This window comes from Larus michahellis, chromosome 16 (genome assembly GCF_964199755.1).
Source record: "Larus michahellis chromosome 16, bLarMic1.1, whole genome shotgun sequence".
Taxonomy (NCBI): domain Eukaryota; kingdom Metazoa; phylum Chordata; class Aves; order Charadriiformes; family Laridae; genus Larus; species Larus michahellis.
The window spans coordinates 5,425,806-5,440,375 of NC_133911.1; the positions used below are offsets into that span (position 1 = coordinate 5,425,806).

Here is a 14,570-nt window from a genome sequence, read left to right on the forward strand (position 1 = left end):
AATGTAACTACTTTAGGGATAATACTGAAAAATGCCAACTGCAACTAAGACAGTCTTTCTTAACCGAACATGTCTACCTGCATTTTTGAAGAGAAACCAACAAATTTTCACTTTAGACTGGCAGAAAAGTTTAAGAATTCTGAGCCAAAATATACTTATCTCCATCCGTCCCCGAGCTATGTGAGGAATGAACACACAGGCTTAAAACTGACGAGCAAGTTTGTGCAGGCTGTGTTTCTAATGGTTTTCTAAACGTCTTAGATCTATATTAAATTTCTGCTCAACTCGGTTCTTTCTGGCATACAAGTCTGACAATTTTCCTTCAATACCAAATCCTACAGTATGAATGTGATCTGACATGAGGCCTACAAAGGGGAGGAAACAAAAATTCAGAAACATTCAGGTTCAGAAGAGATTAGTAGATTCGGAGTAGTGCCACACAATTGTTCACCAAGGCTTCTGCAAAGAATTCACAAAAGCAGCACGTACTTCATCCCCTTAACGGGAATCTGAACAAACCAAAGCAAATTTGTAAACTTATTTTATGACCACTGGCCCTGTTGGGGAATTAATTTTGTTGTGCAAATTAAAGACATGTAATGGGGAACGCAATTCCTCCTGTTGCTAAGCTTTCCCTCTTACCTCTGCTGAAATAGTAACATTGCACTTCCACGTTCATGGAAATGTGAAAAACAAAATATGTTATTAGAGAATTCCATTTTATTTTGTGAGAAAAGTGTTATCAAACAACAAGAGTCATAATAACTAAATCATCATATGCGTAACAAGTTGCTTTTGTATCTTAGAAATATGTATTTACTTTACATTTTGTTACAAACCTCGCAGTTTGATGCATACAAAGAAAGTACTTGCCACCCCCAGTCTCATTTCTTTTTAAGCACAGATGTCCAGTTTAAGAATAAATATAAAAATTTAAATGAAACTTGTCTTATGCAGAGGATCCACGCTGAATGCACTAAGACACACTCAGAACTAGAGGAATCTATGCATACCTGAATTTAACTTCACCTATAGCAAAAAAATCAATCAGGTTAAAATGTATTTCTATTTAATGTATTATATAGAGTAGGAAGCCGAATACATGCATTTAATTCAAAGGACTTTGGCCTTCAACGTTTCGAGGGAGGCCTTCAATCAGAGAGAATAAGATGTTTAACAACGCTCTTCATCCTAACAAACCTTAGATAGCCAGGACTGACTTTACCTGTTAAAATAAAAGCACCTGTTGAACAGTACACTCTAGTTCTCTCCTAAAGGTTATAGCAGGCAATGACTTGCATATCCCAGATCGGAGGAGGGGTTTAAGTAGTAGCATATTACTACAGAAACACAGGAACCTACATGTGGTATTTTCTGAGACCGTTCTCACAGATTAAATGAACAGAAGGCTCACAAACCCAGTACTCACCCTGATCAATTGAGTGTTGAGGAAGCTGGCTAAGTTGGCTATTCACTACACCTGCGTACGTGCGCAAGAACTCCTCTTCACTAGCAGTCAGCTGGAAACATACACAGAGTCAGTCAGCAAAAAGGAAAATAAAGAAGGACTGAAGACATTATCTGCCACTTCCCAGTAAGAAACATCACAGTTGCCTCTATCCTACTCTTCAGCAGTTTAATATAACTGTTATTTGCGCAAACAATACCATCAGCAAGGACACACCAGCAAACTGGTGCATCATGCATTCACAGAGAGATTCAAAGTTGCCTTAAAACAGCTGCTCTATTTTGATGGTTTTCCAATAAAGTAAAACTTTACTGTATATAGAGAAATTATTAGATGCTCAGATTTAGTTTCAGGCATCACAAGCCTCATAATATTTAAGCAAAAATCTATTGTGTTTAACAGCAGATAATGGTTAAATCAATGATGGCTAAAACAATTCAGCAATAAAACCAGACCATCACCTGCCCATCTGGTAAGCAAACACTATCCCAATTACTACAAAATTGTCTGGAAAGCCACAAAATACGGGTTATGACAGTGCATCTTACATTTGATCCCATCTTCCTCAGCATGAGCAGGACTCTCACTTTCTGCTGAATATACATCTCCTCCGGACTCTTTCCGGGGACACCCTCACGGTTCATTCCCCTCCTGCCAGCTCCTGGATTTCCTGAAGGCAGATGATCAGAAAGAGACAAACTAAAATAAGTAATCGTGTATAATTGGAATAATAGGAAAAGTTTAATTTCCAGACCACCTATTTTTCACCAGTGGACAGACCACTTAATAGCCTGGGACAATAAGGAATCAGATGTTTCATCAGAGAAATCCTTAAAAACGCGAACAGCTGAATTGGGCCTTAAATATGCAACTCAAACATTCAAAGCGGTTGATGTTCACATCCCTACTAGCTCATTATCTGTCATTACATTACAGCATGAGTAGAAAAAGAAAATTCTAACAACTAGATGAAAGAATCACGCTGACAGAAGAGTCCATGGTTTTGGTTTTTTCCCCATAAATAAGCACAACCAGTATAAAAACAGGATGCAGAACGTGCAGCCATCAAGCCTGCAATGGCTAAACAAAAGCTGGATGAAATCTCAACTCTTAAGTCTCTCTCCTCTCTCTTTTTTCCTTTTTGTATTGTGTAAAAAAGGCCACTGCACTTTTGTAAAAGTTAATGCAATTTATAAAACGGTTTTGGAGAGAAAGAAGAGTTAGGAGGAGCAAGGAAGGAGTAGAGTTTATCATCCTTTCTTGTATCATTTAAAGGCTGAAGTTTTGTCTTTCTATTTTAATAAAAAATAATTATGTTACGGAATAAACAGACTCTGGTATCTAAATTCTATAGCACAGAGCATGATTATACTTTGTTGTCCGAGTATCTGGTAATTATTTAAGTTCCATAATAGGGTGTTTACCAAGATAAAAATAAAAGTTGAGGCATACTCTTCAGCTGCTATTAAAAATTATCTTGGAGCATGTTTATTAAGCAAACAATATTAAAAGCCTTAACTTCAAATTTAGAAAATAACTACTCTTTGAATAACACACTAGTACAGCAGCGTAACAAACTACACTAACCTCTTAGAAGTACTGTGTATTGGAGAAACATAACCCCTACTAAGGAATCTGCAGATGGAGGTGTAAATCAGCCACTCTTCCACCACACACAGCTCAGAGAAGTGGCTCCAGAACAGTTCTCCAATTAGTTTTCATTCACAGAATTGGGTCTGGTCCTATACTAATCTATAAGTCTGCTTTCCTGAACCTTAGTAACTAAGGGAATGCACTATACACAGGTCATGCTTAGCAAAGTCTGTACCACAGCAGCTGAAACACACTGTTTTCCATGTAATGATTTCCGGCAGTCATTACCAACCTCTCCCCTCTATTTTCATTATTACTTTTAAGGGAAAGTAATCTGGGTGTGGAAACAGTTTAAAATTACACATAGTCCCTCCTGAGTGAGTCAGAAGTAATGCAAACTTTAGGAACAGCTGCTGGGATAGGCTTTACCACCCACATTGCTTAGCAGAAAGATAACAGTGAGTAGAAAGTGGAGAAAGCTCCATCACCAGTCCTCCTGGCTTAATCTTCCAGTGGGAAGATCTGCATTATGCTGATTTGCTACAGATGGTTCTGCTTGGAAACCTGCAGCCTGTAAGTGTACAAGGTGATCATATTTTTTGTCTATAATCAGAAAACTGCTTTCTGAAGGGGGAACAAAGTGATCCCGTATTTTTGTGTAGTGTCAACTCAAGTAAGTTGATTGGGTCATGTTACTAAGCATATACTCCACAGTGCAATTTACTGAGCGCTAACAAGTGATGTCAACAGTAAGGCAATGAACTGAGTAAGACAGTGAGCAAGAGACATTAAGTTATGCAGACCCAGAGACTAATAAAACAATAAACGTTTATCAAGATACCAAGTAAGTTTGAAAGGTTGTGACTGGTTCTTAATATTATACTAATACATACTCCCCCCCCCTTTTTTTTTTTTTTAAAATATTGTTACTTGAAGAGCGAAGGTGCTGTACTAGTAGCCAAAGAAATCAATTTAGAAAAGAAAATGCACACCAGCAAAAACCTCAAATGCGGTAACACACTTATTTAAAAATGTAACAAATTGTATGGGATATTTATCAATAGGTGGCACCATACACAAGCACCAAGAAAATGCCACGGCAGCCCCCATGCCAGCTGGGGAGACCACATTTCAGCATTCCTCTACACATCAGATATGACAAGAGATTTACAGTCTATACATGTCATTACTCATCATTTTCCATTATAACAGCCTTCCAGTTATTTATTAATTTTTCAAACTTTAAAAAGGGGTGATGGAAAGTCCTGTCTAAATCTGGTTCTTCTAAAGTAAACTTCAGGCACGATGGATTTACCATGGAGCATTATTTAACAGGAAGGATAAAAATACTAAAGCCTGCCCATTCAGCAAATGCTTCACAAAGTTAGTAGGCAACACGAGGGGAAAAAGCACTCAATATGGCTCAAAAGCTATCAAAATATTATGTAGAAAGGTTAAACTAAGATACAGCAACAATACTTTGCTTTTCATACACTGCACAATTATTTTGGGCAATAGCCTCAGCCACTACAGCTTTTCCTGCTTGATGACATCAAAGTAGAAAGACAAGAATCTTAAGACAGTCCTGAGACTCCAGCACGAAAAACTTTTAACATATCTCTGTTACTGTTACATGAAGCTTTTATAAAACATAGATTAGGATGACAATATTACCCAGCATATATTATTACATCAGTAAGTTTCCAAAACCACTTACGAAGGTGGTCTATGCCCAGAAGACAGCAGAATCCATCTTTATCATGAAAATCTTACCAAAGTACTTGTTAACTTTGCTTTCTCGTTAAAGCTACATTAATATGCTATACATAATGAAACATTACTTAAGCAGAATTTCCCTAACTGTATAATTCTTTCTGGCATGTAGATGAAGTCGTGTCCCCCCCGTCCCCACCAATAAACAACCAGAGATTTCCCTGACAACATACCTGCTTCTAAAAACCACAGAAGATCAGATAACCCACGTGTTCAGTCCCGATTAGTGGTAGTAGCTGGAAAAAATGTACGAGGAAACTGTCCTGTAAAAACAAATGAGCAAAGCATTACAGTAATATACGAAGCTGAAAACCAAAAATGCCCTTCATTCAATGTACTTTGACTCACAGTCCACTTTAGAACGTGGTCTAGCCAAAATTCCTAAAAGTGTAGGCTTATCTGGAGTTTGTGGACCCTTTTTATTTTTAAAGAATAAGTTTTTTAAAGGTCAAACCATTCATCTGTAAGATTTACACCCTGACCATACCAATGCCATTCCCAATCACTTGAGAATGGAATGCATTCAAGCTTTGCATTCTTAAAGAAGCTTTCAGCATAAAACCCAACTCCCTGAAAAAACCAATAAATGTTGTGACATGTAATTTCTTCTAGTAAAACAAATAAAAATAGGCGTAGCTTACCAAACGTTTGAGGAAAACTAGAAAGAAATGTAAAGCATGCTGATTTTGACCAAAATTATTGTTTTCAACCATGCATATGTTATCTGAATATAGCAATTGCAAAAACCAGCACTTAAGAGCTCAGCTGGAAAACCCTTTGCCCACTGTTCAGTCAGCTAACAGCTACAGATTTTTTTAATATATATATATTTTTTTTTTTTAAGACTTGTGATTTCTGAACATACTTTACAACTGACAGCAGGTTATCAGGGCATGGTAAGAATTTATAACTCTTCCTACCCATCACATTAGCCTCTAAGACAAGCAGCTCAATCTCACAAACAAAGTGACAGTTCAAGTCCTCTAATGTGCAATGAAATAGCAAGTGCCTGCTACTCAGGACAGCATCACAGCTAGAATCATGTAATTAATAGCATAAGTTGCAGTAGTTAGTTAATTAAGAGTTTCTGATTAGAGAAGATACGCATACCTGCACCATTTGTTAATAAAGTCCAGCTTAAGTAATTTACCAAACATACTCTTTGGGGTTTTTTTTGTAGTCAACAAGTGATGGCAGATCTAGATTAACACAATTTCTTTCATGGCTTTTCACCACTGTGTGCAGATGTCGTTACCAGCAGGGAAACCAGACAGGAGTAGCTTGAGCGCCTCGACTGTTCTGTACACCAGGTTCACCAGAGAAATGCTGAATCCAAAATACCTGCTACCTTCACCCATAGGTTCTCTACAATGCCTCTTACGAACAAGTGTTGGAAGCAGCTGAGCTTTATCAACGGCTTAAGAGAATCATTTCACCTCTCCAGAGGAGAGAAATTGCCTGCTCTGAAAGAATTATTTAAGCCCTACCTCACTAATTAGTTCCCACTGTTCCTGCCCTCTAAATATGCAATACAGTCCCAGGAAAGATTATCTACAGCACTGACAACACGACCATTTGCAGTAACTAATTGCTGTTCTCATTTCTATGGACTTCAAAGACACCCCACCACCACTGTACAAACACTCACCATGCAACTGTGTGAACTCCTTCCTAAAGAAAAAGGTTAGAGCATGGGAAGTAACTGCTTCCGAGGCACGCTTTTGTCCTACTGACAGCAACAGTATATTCATAGTGACTATTAAAATTCCCCACACACATCCCAAATTGCAAATAATAGTAATCCACACATTTGTTATATTTAACACCAAATGCAAATGAAAACAGGAAGATCAAATGTCTTCCTAATCCTGTAAATTCGGAGGAATTCAGCTGAAAACTGAAAGAGCCTCCACAGACAGCCCATTTCCATGAACCGCCAGAAGGTTTATCCCATAGATGGTTTCTCTTTCAAGCACTAGTCTGATGGAACATCAAGCTTGCACACCAGAACCTGAGAACTTCTCTGCTAAACCACAAGGCATATCTTCTGATTAACAAGCACATTTACTGCTAAAGGCTTCAAAAATTACTGGAGTAAATAATCAGGTTTCATTACTTTTTCTTAAAAGTATGAGAACAAAGTAAGAATAAAAGTCCTGGTGAACAAGTCCAAAGTCACAAAAAGGTTCTCCTATGAGCTTGTTCCTGTCTGTTCTAAACAGCAGCTCACACTGCCAACATTTTCAACTGCACATCAACATTTCCACATTCATCTCCAATGAACCCTAAGAAATAAGATCTAAAAATATTTTGCAACTGTGTATTTTGGGGATGGGAGGGAAGAAGTGCAAAATACGAGAAAGAGTTTAGCAGGACAGCTGAGGAACAGCTGAATCACTGCTAGCACGAGTTCTGCTCACAATCTTTAAAGCGCCCCAACAGACCTGCGTGCTATACAATGACCTATCCCGAAGCATTTTCCAGGTCAGATAATTCTTTGCCTCAGTTGCAATTACCAGCTCTGAGTTCTCTTTGCGCACCTACATCCACCTTCTATTCCTGCAAGGTCAGAACATTGTTTATTTTGCCTATGGTCAGTTCCAATTTTGTGTCCCTCTGTCTAACCAAGCAGTGACGGCTCCATATACTCTACTAATGCTGCAGGGCTCAGGTAGGTCTGTATCGCTTGACCCTCACATGAGCCCCTCTACACTTACGGACGGACTACCAAGAGATGCTTGGGCTTGTCACACCAACCAGCACGTCTGCCATGGAAAGCAAGATTCAGATTTTGTCACAGTCACAAGGCTCTGTCAAAGCCAAACTCATACCATGTACTCCAATGAGTATGAGGATAAAAAAAACCAACTGGACACTTTTCAACTTAGGTGTCACTAAAATACAAGAACATAAAACCATTTCTCAAACTTACAATCAAAATTCTTCAAAATTCGTCTTGCCCCAATGGGCTTACACTCCCAGCCAGGATTTAAGAACAGATAAAACCATGCAAGGTCCTTTAACATGGAAATTAAATGAAAACTATTCTAAGCACAGACTTCAGTTTCTATCTATCCTTATCCTTCTGTCCTAAGGAATTCTACTTCCTAAAAATGGTGTATACTTGGGTCAGAGATCGAGACGAAGTGTATTTTTTAACATACAGAAAAATTTAAAAGCAGTGAAGTAATGTTTACAAGTTCAGAGATGTCCACACGAGAGATGGAAAAAGGTCAAAGTCTTAGACTTAGGTTCTATCAATTAAGAGATTATGCTGCTTCCGCAAACACCACTAGGTTCAATGAGTTTTTAAGCTAAAATGTAAGGCACACTAACTGAAAAGGAACATGTTTTTCAAGTACATGTCACTGAATTACAACAGAATGAGGAAACTGAACCAGCATCAGGATGCAACATGCCAAACGCAGGATGCTGGCAGTTGCATGTCAGCTGATCAGCAAAGATAAAAACAAATTTTGCACATCCCATACATCATAAGCAAAATTTTATCAATAGCACTAATGAATCCTAGTGTTTATAGTTAAAAAATAGAATGAATTTATTTATCTATCCTTGCCAGATGTATTATATTGCATATGAAAAACATTCCCTGAAAGATAACATTTCAATCTGTATTTTTAGCCAAAAAGCCAGACAGGGAGATAGAAAAACAAGACCCTCCATGTACTGGACTGAGGGAATCCCCACAGCATTCACAGAACTCAACTGGAAAGCTCTGCATTCAAAAGAACGAAGAGCCAGAGCTATTCAGAAGCCCAGTTACACATTCACCGATACTTACTGGCTTAAGTAAAGACATACTGGGGTCTCAGCTGAATTTCTGGTAGTCGTATCCTGAATTACTAGCGCTAAGGGAAGAGATGCCAAAGGCTGATGAAGGCATACAGAACGCACTGTTCCATCGAATCTGGAACTGGTCTCTCCAGGTACGGGCGAGGCAGATGTGTGAAGCCAAAAGGAAAGTTCAGGCTGCGAATACCTTATCTATTTTGCAGCTAAGCACGATTCTGCCGCAATGGTCCAATGCCATTACGCAATTCCTTTCTCATGAAAAAGTCAGACTAACCTGTGCTGTAGTTTTAGTCTGAAATGATTACATTCTTCACTAAACTGCGTTAAAAGTCTAAATACTGCAAGTTTGTCCTGCTGCATCCAACACACTGCAAATGGACATAATTGGGTCACCTAATTTTCCCTTGTTTGGTAGGCACAGAGAACAAAATTTAGTTCTCATTTAATACAATTCACAAGACAATAATAAATTATTACAGCCAAAACAATAAATTTTGAGTTTAAAAACATTCCCTGCCTTTCCCAAGCAGCAGATGAGGTTAGTCAGTAGAGGAATGGAAAAGCTGTCCTGTTCTTCCACACTTCATGCCCCGTGGTGCCTGCAGCAGGGCTAGGTGAGGATGGCAGGAATCCCTTCTGCTTCCCAACACCCAGCGCTGGACATCCCCGCTCTGATCCCTGTCTGCCCACCAAACCCACCACTTGGGCTGGGGAAAGAGCGTGCACAATCCTGTCCCCTCGGCAAGAAAAAGTGTAAATATCACCTTTGTGCAAAACACGACAGGTTGAAGTTACACTTTCTAGCACGGCAGTTAAGTCAGAGATGAGAATAAACTGGACATGGGTTTGAAACCAGAATATGTGAGTATGTCTACACTGAAAAACAGCTGGGATACTTTACAAGTGTGTTATCGAAGTAGTAGAAGGGGATTAACTATTTTTAACTTTTCCACCAGCATTAAGAGAGGCTTCCCTACCTCTCCACACTCGTCCTGAAAAGTTTATAATGAAAATACAATATAATCCTTCCCAAATACCAACTAAGAGACCACACCCCCCTTTTCTTTTTTAGGCCCCCCCTTTTTTCCCTAGATTTAGAACATCAGCTACTGTGTTTTCACTTAAAAAAAAAAAAGTAGACAGGAGAAATTTGTACTCAAACTCAGTTCAACCGGTCTGTTTTATAAACAGATGGAAACAGCTCCTAAGAAAACTCAAGCTCACCAGCAAGAACTGCTTTGACTGAATGCTTTCAGGAGGAGGATTCCAACACACAGCAACTGAAAATTATTATATTTCCCTCACTTCCACCTATACTCTTATCAATTCAAAACCTGGAAGGGCTTCTCTCTGCTGGACAATGCCACAGATGGGTTCATAATAAAGAACTTCTAAATTACTCTGACTCCCCTCCCAACATCCCATTTTTAAAAAAATTAACCAAAAAATTTCACACCTTAACAGAAGATGGAAAAAAAACCACTAAAAAATGGTATGTTTGTAATTTTGCATAAGGCAAACTACTTAAGCATCCCATTTAATTTTAAAGACATGCTTATTTAATGCAATGAGAAAGCAACATGAGCTTATTTATTTCCCCCAATGCTGTAGTCCTCTGTAATGCTGCAATTCCTAACCCACGTTTTATTGGTATAGGAAAAAACAAAGTGAAACAGAAGAATTTGCACGGACTAAATTAAGAAAAAAAAAAAAAGGCAGTAAACTGTCAGTAAATGTGAGTAATATTTTACATATTCAGTCTTAATAATTTAGGGTACTTACTGCTGCCATCTGGCAAGCTCTTTAAAATGTAAGTCACAGCTGACTACCTCTTTAATATCTTGCATCATTTCCAGTTATACCCAAAAGAAATCCAACAGGAGTTAGTTCACCTACAATTTATTTTTTTTTCTTGAATCTGGTTGGTTCTGTTCAAGGCAGCTAAAAACCTCAATTAACAGGACGGGATTGTAAAAGCTCAGATAAGGAGTTATGGTGAATAAAACCAACCGCTGCAGGTTTCCTTTGCGCTACACAAATTGAGTTAACAGACAGCATGAAGAGGTCCCTTTAACTCCACGACATCATTATCCGAGGTGAAGCTATTAGCCTCCACAGTTACACTATATTGAGTACTTCAGTGGTTAAAACACGGTCACACTGGGAGGCTTGTAAGTGCAAGGAGATGCTGCACCTTTAAGCCTTGATAATTTTCAGATGACATTTTACAGAGAACAGCTAGAGCCCTAAAAACCTTCCAAGCTGGAGCCTGAAACCCGAAGTCAAAATCCTGCTACAAATTTTCCTCTAATTCAGTCTGACTCATGACCTTCAGTCGCAGGCAGCTGGAGACTGGATTAATTCCCATCTCCAGAGGGATACGACAATGAAGAATTCATAACAGCTACCTATTTATAGGTGAACAGTAAGAGTTGAAATATTTAATACGGGGGTTTTTTGTCTTTGTTTCTATGCTCAGCGTTATCTTTTAGCTGACTGTAGAATCCGACCCCAGTGTCAGATTTTGGTCAATTTACATCTGGAACTCCAGTGATAGATTCACATCCCTTAAATGTTAGATTTAAATTTTTAACAAAACAGTACAGTCCTCCCTCTTGAAGAGGGACAGGAAAAGGCCCAAAACACTGCCACTTAAGACATGAAAAATCTATAAAAACAAGCAAGCAGGTTATTTTTCCAGTGCTGGATCACCTTTCAGAATTTGAAAGAGGACTTCAAAAGTAGTAATAAAGTACATTAAAAATGCTTCCCAATATACTAAAACAGTTCTTACATCAATGCTCAAGCTAACTGTAAAAAAAAATATAAATCCTACCATTATAATCACCATTTTTATTAAATTAATGCTTGCCTCCTGACCTTCAGGCACACACAAACCAGATTATTTTTTTAGCAGCAATCTCTCAAAGAGACGACATCTATCATGTCTCATACAGTTAAAAGAGGCAGCACAGGTTTTTAGGTAGTTCACGTCAGTCAACTTGAAGCCTCTGAAATTTAATGTAGTAACAGCAACAAAACCTTTAAAAAAAAAAAAGTCTTTCATTTCACAAAGGCATTCACACTTCAAAGATGAATTTGTCAAAAATTCTTTAAAAAGTGACAAAACTTAGCTACAAGCAGTTTATACACAAATTCTATCCCCACTCAAAGAAGTAATTCTAAAAGAATATTACAATACTTTACTCAAGATGGTCTTCAATAGCTGGATTGACAAGTGCTGCTCTTGTCCTCACCATCAGCATCATCCACAGAAGCTCTTGCACCTCGTCTCCTATTTATAACAAAGCTACAAATCTTCCTGACAGGAAATTGGCACTAATGATAGATAGCCAATGATGTTAACTAGCAGGTATCCCACACAAGAATTAATGCTGTAAAAACAGTGTTACGCACCGCTCATCAAAACAAAACTGCACAGCAATGCTTTCTATGGATGTCTTCATTAATATTCTATCTTTTCAGAAACAGAAAATGCAGTTTCCAGCACACTGCCATAACAAACTTGAAATGCTTTTTTCACATTCTTAAGAAATTAACTTTATTTTCATGGATTGATTTTAACTTGAATCATAAACCATTGAAAAAACGGGAGCATCGATAATAAGCAAAAAATTTATCAACAGCTTACAAGAATCAACAAATTATTTTCAATGTATCTATCCCATATTATACGGTAGGCATGCTACACACATTCTACAAATATGTACCCATGTAACACCTCCACCTATGAAGTATCATATTTTGGACCATTAATTATTGACCCCAATGACAGAGCAACACGTCTATTCTATGGTCATTGCAGAAACTGAACCAAGGCCAATACACAAACACACACAGGGAAGAGCCAGACCATTAATTGTGGTCACTTCGTTTTCTTGCAATGTCAATCAGCTTTATGACCAGAGTCATGTTTTCAGAGACGCTCTGTAAGAAGTGGTAACACTGCACTCACAGTCCTCTGAAGACTTAAAGACCATTAGCATTAAAACTGGGTTTTAGTGAAGACTGCCATTTATATGACAGAAACCAAATTCAACTGGCTAAAAAATAACTTAATACATGGGATACAAACACCCTATACTTATGAAGCATAAACACTGATAAAAAATTACTTGACCGTAGAAGCAAGAAATTGCTTCAGTTTTCATAATGAACCTAAAATAAGCCTACCATGCCTACACAGCGGAGTACAATGTCAAAATCGATGCAAGTATGTGTATATGCCCAAGGTGCAGGAGGTTTTTTCCGCCTTCTTCAGTAATTCCCACGTGACTTGAAATGGATCAGGAAACAGAAATGTGCATGAACAAGCACATATTCAGAATTACCAGCAGTGCTAATGGGGAAACACTTCAGTTATTTGGTATGCTTCCAACCAAATTGTTTCGTTAGTACTGTATTTGTATTCAGATTTTTGGAATTAAAATACATCTAGTGCAAAAATTTGATGTTTCAGTCAATTTTAACAAAAAGGCAAGTGACACCACCAACCAATTATAAACCATTACAGAACAGTCTAAAGTCAGAGTAGGCCAAATTCCAGTAAGTATCTGTAAGCAGTTAAAATAACAATAACATTTAATTTCAGTTTACAAGTATGCAGTAAAAGCCCCCAAAAACCAGAAGTACCGTATTTGGAGTCAAACCGCCTGTGGTCTAGCGACCAACTTCTCAGCAGCTTAAGCACTGCATTGTTATATTTAAGCAGAAACGGCAGGCACAGGGAGCAATGCCCACTGAAGGGACTTCTCTCCACCACTCCACTCACTGAAGCACCATTATATTTATAGGTGTTTCTTCGGTACTCATCCACGTCGTATCTTTCTACAGATGCCTAGCATATTAGAGATAGCTTGCAATATAAAACGTGACCTCTGCTGCCCTGTAATTTATAGTGACATCCGAACATCATTAATGCCAGATCATATACATTTTACATTGAAAATGCCTACGGATCTTTTACAGTTGACAGATTATGGCTAAGTAGATACTTTTTTTAAAGCAATTAAAACATAAGCTGTTATTAGGTTGGTGACTACATAGCATTTTGTTATTTTGCAATATTCTATGAAAGTACGATGTTAGGACCAGAGACTCTTAGATTAATAGTTCTTGACTACCAAAATTGCCTAACCGTGGACAACATGGAATATTGTTGTGGCCTCATACATCAATAAAATTTGCTCTAAAATAGTGATAAACACAGCCCTTATGACACCTACTTATCTTGCCTCTTCAGAGAAAGAAAAAAAAGAAAAAACTTCTGTGCTGCTTTCCCCATGGATGCTCTGCATAACCAAAAAAGCAAAGTTCTTTCAGTTTTGAACCAATGCATGGTTAAGTTTTTTAAGCCATTTGAAGAGGTATTTTATTAATACCTCTTGCTGAAAGTTGAACTAAGAATTAATGGTTATTTGCTAATATTAATATAATTCTTCAATCATCTTTTTTTGCACTAACCCCAACACAAAACCTTTGCCCCCTGAGCGATGTGTTAGCATCATTAATATTATTGGATGATATGGGCAAGAGACCCCTGCTCCTAGAACGTTCATAAAATAATACTCCTCGAGAACTTTCCTTGGTAGCGTTTCATAAACTGGTCTGAATCGCTGTTCTAATCATATGTGCAAAAGTATGCCAGTTCCTCTGTTCTCTGAGGGACTTACTAAAGCCAAAAAGCACAAGAAAAGGATTTTTGTTACCTCCTTTAGGTCACCAAACAAGACCATGCTACAAAGACATCTGACGGATAGTGGAGGAAGGAAAGAAATCCCTGTCAATTTTAAGAGAGAACTTTCAACATTCACAAGTTTAAAGCAAATTCCTAATTACACACCAGTTTTGCCACAGGCATTTTGCTTTCTATAGTTTTTGGTAAAGTGGGATTATAAGGAAG

At 38.0% G+C, this 14,570-nt stretch overlaps 2 protein-coding genes across 3 annotated transcripts in view; both read right to left on the reverse strand.

Annotated features, from left to right (window-relative positions):
- Nucleotides 1-14,570, reverse strand: part of CTNNBIP1 (catenin beta interacting protein 1) — a 32,988-nt gene that overhangs the window by 11,885 nt on the left and 6,533 nt on the right. For both annotated transcript variants that reach the window (XM_074609442.1, XM_074609443.1), the window contains exons 2-4: nucleotides 5,008-5,097; nucleotides 2,017-2,138; nucleotides 1,430-1,520 (exon numbers count right to left, since the gene is read on the reverse strand). In XM_074609442.1, coding sequence (XP_074465543.1) covers nucleotides 1,430-1,520; nucleotides 2,017-2,112 — 187 coding nt within the window. In that variant the 5' untranslated portion in view covers nucleotides 2,113-2,138; nucleotides 5,008-5,097. The remainder of the gene's footprint in view (nucleotides 1-1,429; nucleotides 1,521-2,016; nucleotides 2,139-5,007; nucleotides 5,098-14,570) is intronic.
- LZIC (leucine zipper and CTNNBIP1 domain containing) overlaps nucleotides 2,101-14,570 on the reverse strand; it is a 34,731-nt gene continuing 22,261 nt past the window's right edge. The window contains exons 8-9 of the transcript XR_012590129.1: nucleotides 5,008-5,097; nucleotides 2,101-2,138 (exon numbers count right to left, since the gene is read on the reverse strand). The gene's annotated coding sequence lies outside the window, so the exon portion shown is untranslated. The remainder of the gene's footprint in view (nucleotides 2,139-5,007; nucleotides 5,098-14,570) is intronic.